Source organism: Hyperolius riggenbachi, chromosome 5, assembly GCF_040937935.1.
Source record: "Hyperolius riggenbachi isolate aHypRig1 chromosome 5, aHypRig1.pri, whole genome shotgun sequence".
Lineage (NCBI taxonomy): Eukaryota > Metazoa > Chordata > Amphibia > Anura > Hyperoliidae > Hyperolius > Hyperolius riggenbachi.
In genome coordinates this window covers 67,787,891-67,796,184 of record NC_090650.1, presented here as the reverse complement: position 1 = coordinate 67,796,184, position 8,294 = coordinate 67,787,891, and the positions used below count along the sequence as shown (strand labels likewise).

Here is an 8,294-nt window from a genome sequence, read left to right as displayed (position 1 = left end):
ACTTGCTGGTATCTAGAATAACCTTTTTTTACGGGAACACGAGCAATCCACGATTGCAGTTTTCAAACGAAGATTGTGAATAACACCCAGCTATATACAGTGGGAGACACCATGCAAGTGACATGTACTGCATCGTAAACAATAAAATATATCCCATCCCGCATAACCCATTAGTGACTTTTATAATTTCAGATATATATATTTGATGTGATACTATCCACTCAAGATAATACAACGCTTTTTTTTATATTAGAAAACATCACAAGAGTTTTAACTTTCTTGAATGTTGTTTTTGTTTTATACTTCTAAAGAGATCAAAATAAATTAAACATTTTATACATAATTACATATGGAGAGTTAACTTATTTTATCTGTTTCCTTCAGTACAAAGATATTTGCCAAAGTCCATCTTACATACTACTATTTTCTTTTTCTTTTTACTGATTTAACAACGGCTATCTTTATGTCTCTCAATCTGAGATGAACTTCAATGTTTAATTAGTGTGCTTACTAAAACCAGCTACGCAAACCATGTTGAGGCTGGAAAATTAGGCTTTCAGATTGCTAGGGTAAATAAACCACTAGCTGTTTTTTTTTAGCCCTAGGGGGCAACATGTTTAAATTAAACTTTATTTTGCCATTTAAAGATTACAGTAGTTTATTTTTGGTTGCAAATTGGCAGGTGAAAACTTAACATCGGCCCATATTGATTTGCAGCCAAAATCTAATGTTTTCTATCAGTAAGAAAAGCAAAGCTGATGAAATACAATTAAAAAGTCCTTTATGTTATTAACGGGTTGAACACTGGAAAGATTAGCAGCTTACACACTTTGGCCTCAATCCAGTACTCAAGAAGTTATAATTTTCTTTAAATGGCATTATTATAAATTTGGAAAACTTGTACCCTTTTTATTTCTCACGAATAACATAATTTTAAAACTTATAAAATGTTTACATTTAGTTGTCCCAATACTTTGCTGTGATCCCTGTAGCAATTTTAAAAACCTTTATAAATCAAAGTATTTAAGAAAAAAAATCCTTCATAAAATCCATAGCTACATAATGAAAACAGTGGGTCAGTCTAGCAACATAAAAACAAAGAACCATTAAAAAAAATTGGCAATTAAAATAATTACAAAACAAAAAACAAAACTGAGGGTCACGTAGGCCTTCACACTTTGGAAACCCGTAGAGTTCTCCACTGGTTGAACTGAGGCAACACAGTACCTTTCTAAAAAGAAAAAAAAAAGTCTCTTGGTGCTAAAATGTAGTGGTAAAAACAAAAGCACATTTCACATTCTGTCTGCCCAATTTTTGAGAAATTGGCAAGTTAAAATGACAAAATCTGCTCTTTTTCTGAACAAAGGTTATCTATCCCCTTATTTGCACATTTGTTTTTCATTTTAGTGGACACAAAAAAAATTTATACATCTATTGTGAAGTCCATGGAAGCCTTAAAATGTACAAGACTACATGTTGTAGGCCACATATATGGGATCCAGCTGATCTGCCAAAAACCCATCTCGTAGGTGCATACGCTGTTTCTCTCCACGGGAGTTGATAGGAATGACACCAATGTCCACCACTACCACCACGCCTACGATAAGATAATGTTCCTCCAGAATCACGTTGGTGACCAGGGGTACTAGATCCAGGGCTTCCTGTTCTGAGCCATCAAGTTCAACGACAACCACCAACAAGTTCGTCCAGGTAAACACGGCACTAGAGAAGAATAAAAGATGGGTTCAGACATTTATACAAAAATACAAGAGCTTATGTCAGAAATAAGTTGGCAGATCGAGACATCCAAAAATTGTAAAATAATGAAAAAATGTTTAAAAAGGAGAGGTATGCTTGGCTTATCTCTCCCATGGATTTCAAAGCAGCCAATATAACTCCATTGACATTTTTTTTAAAGGAGAACTGTAGTGAGAGTTATATGGAGGCTGCCATATATTTCCTTTTAAGCAATACCAGTTGCCTGGCTAACCTGCAGATCCTCTGCCTCTAATACTTTTAGCCCTAGCCCCTGAACTAGCATACAGCAGATCAGGTGTTTCGGACATTTTTGTCAGAACTGACAAGATTAGCTGCATGCTTGTTTCTGGTGTGATCCACACTACTGCAGGCAAATGGCTCAGCAGGGCTGCCAGGCAACTGGTATTGCTTAAAAGGAAATCAATATGGCAGCCTCCACATACTTCTCACTACAGTTCTCCTTTAAAGAGTATGTGGTACAGAATTTTTCTTTTTTTTTTAAAGATTTTTTTATTTAACATTTTTTTTTTAAATGACAAATATAACATACACAATAAGAAAAAAATGTGTCAGAAGCCCCCAATAGCATCAGAGTGGAGATACATTTGCAGCTTACCAGTGCTGCCATAAAATAACATTCTGACAACATTCAGCATAAAATAAACAAGCATACAACTGAGGAAGACCAATATCTAGTGCATGTAGTTGGAAAGTGAAGCAAACAGCTGTTCCCGTGTGCGCCTAATACAGCTTCTGCACTCCAGTCCGTGGGGAGCCCAAAAGCAGGAAACCCCTGGTCCCAAAGGGATCAATCACCCAGCTCCATTAGGACACAAAAATGCCACATACTACTCCCCGTTGATCTCATTCCGAAAAATCCAGATACCAGTGGTAACTGACAAACAAGAGATAAAGAAAAATAAGGTCTGTTCCCAACTGAAGAGAATTTGAGACTCCCAGGGCTAGAAGAGTCACTCCAGCTAAGTACGATCTATGGACATTTAGCCAGGTGACGCTCAGACTATGTCAGGGAGAGAGGCACCACAGTACCAGTGGCCAAAAGTTGCCTATACTCCTCAGAATCCAAAAATTCAAACCAAGGTCTTAAAGTCCTACTAAACTGCTCTTTCTGTTTACACAAGGACTGTGTCAAGTCCTCAAGCAGTTGGATTGAATTTACCTCTTGGAGCCTTTCAGACATCGTGGAGGGCTGGGGAGATTTCCAATGACGCGCAATCATAAGTCTGGCTGTGTTAATTAGATGCTTACGGAGGGACTATTTACCCAACCTCCTGTGTGTTATGTAGCAGATAATAGGCATGGTCAGGCAAGGGCTCCACCTCTATTATCGAAGTGATAATAGCCTTTAAATAATCACAAAATGGGACCAACTTTGGGCAGCTCCAGAAGATGTAGAGAAGAGATCCAGTATGATACCCACAATGCCAGCAAAGTGGTAGAGTTCGGAAGCATCCTGTGGAGATTATCCAGAGTGGTACCACTGGGTGAATAGCTTATATCCTGACCCTTGTATACGGGCCAAGACTAATGTCCTATGAGCCAAGATAATACACTTCTGCCATTGTGATTTTGAAAATGTCTGCCCAATGGCCAATTCGTATTTGTCATTAATAGGAGCAATTAGATCTCTACAGATAACCAATAGCGCATACATTTGTGAGACTCCCCTCATCAGAAAAACTCTCTGCATTACGTAGGACTTCAAAGGAGGTAGTTTTATGACTCAGGTCAGATCTACTGCCTTGGCTCAGCAGGAAGTGGAATAAAGAGGCAAAGTCTTAGCCTGGCCTGAACCATTGAAAGTGCCACCAGTTGCCTTCTTGTAAGAGATGATTTGCCCCTCAAGGGACCTGTCACTCTCCAAGACCTACAAGTGTGTGTCTGCATTTCTTTGGATTATCTAAGAAGGGAAGCATGGGAGAGAGCCAAGTGGACAAACGTGCCAACTGTCAGTACTTTGAGAGGACCTTCAAGGTGTTGCCAACCAAGGGGTGCTGAAGACTTGAGATCATAGATGTACAACTGATCCACAGGAAGTGCTTCAAGTATGAGTGAACCATTTCATGCTCCATTCTGACCCATTGCTTAAATACTGTAGTTTGTGACGATGCCAATCTACTACACTGATGAGAGTAGCTGCCGCATGATAAAGTTGCATGTTAGGAACTGCCATACCACCACTATCCTTAGGAAGTTTAGTAAGGGCATAACGAAGCCTCAGGGGTTTGCTGTTACAAATGAAATGAATCTCAGTTAATTACGTAATGAGTACCCCCACAGGTAGGGTCTGGAAGATTTAGAGGAACTGAGGGAGAAGATTCATTTTAATTATGTTAACTCGCCCGAACCAAGAGAATGTTGCTGCATCCCACCTCTGTAAATCAACCTTTATCTTGGACAATGGAGCATAGTTAAGCTGAAAGATGTCATGTTACTAGGGATCTTCCTGCCAAGATATGGTTTTGCTTTATCCCATTTGACTGGGAAATTCACCTGGTGTTATAATATATTGCACTATTGGCTGCTGTTATCTTGTACTCCTTTTCTTGGTCCACAGATTGCCTTGGCCGACGTATCTCCAGTTATGTTGACTGTGTTTTTAGTTAGAAATATGTTATAGCATCTAAGAGTCAATTATTTCCACTCTACCATGTTGGTTGAAGCAAAACTTCAAGATTCAGTTTTAAATAAATTTTGAGTAGGCAGAGAAATAGTTTTTTTTTTGCAAAAATGTAGACCAGTCTGTAAAACCCTGTCAGAGTTTTCACTATATGAATAAAGCTGAAATTCAGAAGATGATTTTGTGAACTTAGGGTGACGCTACCCAACGAACGCTAATTATTATTGAATCAGATAAAAATCGGTGCTGCAAAAGCGATGCTTGATAAATGATTCAACTAATCTGGGGCCGAAATTGTTCAAATGTTTTGATCAGACGAGCTGCAAAATGTTGGCCACTGTGGCCCCCCAGTGTAAATGTGCCCCCTGTGCTCCTATATTAATACACACTACTCACCAGACACTTCCAGGTTCTTGGCCCATGTAGTTGGTGGCGCATTGTGCTGGTAACCACATGGTTGCTACCCGAACCCATATGAGGAGTTTGGTGAGCGGCGGAGAGGTAATGTTTTAAAGCAGGGGCACAGAGGTAGTTTTACACTGTGGGGACAGCGGCCGGGGTGGAGAGGCGACGTCACGAGGCTGATTGCCAAAATACTTCATGCTGGAATCAGTCTGCGGTTTATGGCAGCCAACAGATCTCCTTCCGACCAGGTTCAATCGGAGAGTTCTGTCTATTGGTCGATCAGCTGCCAAAATCGCTAGTTGCATGGGTACCATAAAGTGGATCTGAGATAAACTTTTACTCAATGCATAATTGCGCCCCTTTCATACAGGTATAGTTTCTAGGGCATTCCTCAAGCCAAATACTTTTTTTGTTTGTTTGTTTTAATACCCTAATTCCTTATAAATGAAACAAGTCTCGCCCCCAGCTCCTAGGCATTGTGTCCCATGTAGCAAGTCTGGAGAGAAGGAGGCTTTGCCCGAAGGAGGAGGCATTACCAGCCAGAGATTTCAGAGACAAGAGGTGGAGAGGATTGTGGCGTTTTCACAGGCTGAGAGATGGAGATGCAGAGCAGCTTGCCAGTGTAATGATGCCAAGCAGAATGTTCTCATTGTTTCGCAAGAAGAAATAATCATATACTGTTTAAGCTGTTTGCAGCTAGATTTGCTGTGTAAACTATCTAAACTTTAGATATCTTAGCTATAAAGACTTTGCTTGTTATAGTTAGTTTTTCATCTCGGATCCACTTTAAATACGCATTGAAAAGCCATCAGAGCAGTCTTAAAGTGTTTCATATTTATTTTTACTGTATTTATTGAATTAGGGCAAAAATTTAATTGAGAGTGTAATCCCGCTTTAAATATATCACAGCCTCACACCAGTGATGATCTTTGCGTTCTCATTGTACTGTATATGCTATGCTATAGTCGACAGAGATTAAATAAACAGATGCAGAGGATAGTTACCATTCTGTAACACTCTTATGGGCTCTGATCACAGATGTCTCTATATCGATTGGGTGGTATCTCATCCCTCGTAGTTCCATTGCTTCATCCAGAGCCCCCACAACATACAATGCATCATGACGCTCTGTTAAGAGGTGTAAAAAAAAAAAAAAACACAATATTTATTACACAGTGTTAACAGATTATTAACAGAGTATTTCAACCTACGTCGGTCCGGAAGAAGTTAATCTACGTCCAGCAGGTGCCGCTGCGGCCCTGACTGGGCGTAGGTTCAACGTCCCATTAACCACGTGTCCCCGCCGATCTCGACCGATTTGACCCCGCCGCAATTCGCTCGCCCTGACATCTCTATGACGGCAGAGCACTGTAAGCCGGTCAGAAGCCGTTTTCACTGGCTCATGGCCCTGTAATCACTATAAGCCAATCCTATTGGCTTACATTGATTGATAGGGTCAGGAGCCAATAAAAGCGGCTCCTGATCTGCGCACAGCACTCTGCCGTCACAGAGACGGCAGAGAGAGAAGCCTGCGGCGGGGACAGAATGGCGTGACCGGCGGATTTTAGCGGCGATTCATCGGAAAGCGGTGGTATACTGTACCAGCAGCCTCTGGTCCTTAAGGGGGCAGAGGCTTGTGGTACCGAAGTGGTTAAACTACAATATACAGTGGTCAGTTTTTCCTGCTTGATAGCAATGGTCCAAAGCAATATTGCAGTGCTATGTCCAGTAATAGAAAATATGGTAAGGGCATCTTACACTGAATGGTTGCTGGGCATTAAATTCAATGAGCTGAAATCACAGAGACCGCGACAGGCACTACGGTAAGGTGTGTGTCAAGGAATACCCAGTAATTGGATCCAGTGGTCCAGTTATTTGAATGACTACCTGCTATCACATGCTCAGGACAGAGAGACAAGTCCATACAGAATCTAGTTGATAGATGTGGCCACATAAGCCTCTGAAGACAATTGGTAAGCAAAACAGTTGTTAAGGCGGGCCGCGGCTCCCACACTGCCCCACAGCCTCAGCAAGGGAACTGGTATGTGATTCATGCTAGTAGACCCATTTTTACATGTGTGAGCCTTATCAGTAAAGCTTATTGTTAAGTCCTTTATCTGACGATCACAGTGCCGAACCATATATCTACTTGAAAAAATTCAATGGGCTCGGCAAAGATCCAACACAAGAGTTACAATTGTAATGGTAGAAAAGTGGTCACAATCCTGTGATCCCAGCTCTTCAATTGTAGTGGGGCAGTCTGTGAGCTTCTTTTTCAAGCTGAGTACACTATACAATGTCAAACACCTCCTCTACAGATTTAACCACTTCCCCTACCCCGGGACGAGTAACTACATCCCTGCAAAATGCCATATCTCCATGCAGGGACATAGCTACTCCATGCAGGGACAAAGTCCCTGTGTGAATGAACGCCGCTGTCTCATAGACAGCTCCTTCATTCACAAAACTCTATCCTTACACGTCCACACATTGCTTCCCGTTTGCATAGTAATACTACGCATACGGAAGTTATGCGCGAGGACATCTTGAGGCCAAAAAGTAAAGTGACATCTAAAAACTTTTTATCTCAATAAAATACTTTTTTTTAAACATTTAAAATTAACCCCTTACCTCCCACACTCACCAATAGTTACTAATGTTATTTTTTTTGTTAAAAAAAAAAATATGATAAAAATAAACAATTAAAAAAAATACATAAATAGTTACCTTAGGGACTGAACTTTTTTAATATGTATGCCAAGAGGGTACATTACTGTTACTTTATAAATTATGGGATTGTAATTGGGGATGGACGCAAAACTGAAAAAATGCACCTTTATTTCCAAATAAAATATTGGTGCCATACATTGTACTAGTAACAAATTTTAAATGTTGGAATAACCGGGACAAATGGGCAAATAAAATGTGTGGGTTTTAATTATGGTAGCATGTATTATTTTAAATCTATAATGGCCAAAAACTGAGAAATAATGAATAATGAATACATTTCCTGTTAAACGCATTTAGAATAAAATAATTTTTAGCAAAAAGGAACCCCCCAAAGAAAGCCAAAATATGGTAGAAAAAGGCTGTGATGTTTCGTTGTGATAAGCAGTAATAAAGTTATAGGCAAATGAATAGAAGGAGCGCTGCAGGTGAAAATTGCTCTGCTTTTTTAAGGGGAAAAACCCTTAGAGGTGAAGTGGCTAAACATATTTCACATCGCTACAAGTAGACAGTAGTGTCAGATCAAACTGTGAGCAATGCTCAGCCTTTCTAGGAGGACCTACTGATTAGCTATTACTTGACAATGTTGGCTTTGCTAGCATTTGCAAGTGTCTGTGGCAATCTATCCTACACCTATGAAGTATGGGTAGGTAGGAGTCCTGTAAGTAGTAGAAACACCTTTTTCCTTATAACTTCAATGTAAATTAGTGTATTGGCTGGGACTGATTTAACATAGAGGTGACCAAATGACTTCTGAAGTAAC

General features: G+C 40.1%; 1 protein-coding gene across 8 annotated transcripts in view; it reads right to left on the bottom strand.

Moving 5' to 3' along the window:
- Window positions 1-356: 356 nt before the first annotated feature.
- The window catches only part of DIP2C (disco interacting protein 2 homolog C), a 635,214-nt gene continuing 627,276 nt past the window's right edge, over window positions 357-8,294 (bottom strand). For all 8 annotated transcript variants that reach the window (XM_068235828.1, XM_068235830.1, XM_068235833.1 and 5 more), the window contains 2 exons: window positions 5,809-5,932; window positions 357-1,722 (listed from right to left, as the gene is read on the bottom strand). In XM_068235828.1, the coding sequence (XP_068091929.1) occupies window positions 1,470-1,722; window positions 5,809-5,932 (377 nt within the window). In that variant the 3' untranslated portion in view covers window positions 357-1,469. The remainder of the gene's footprint in view (window positions 1,723-5,808; window positions 5,933-8,294) is intronic.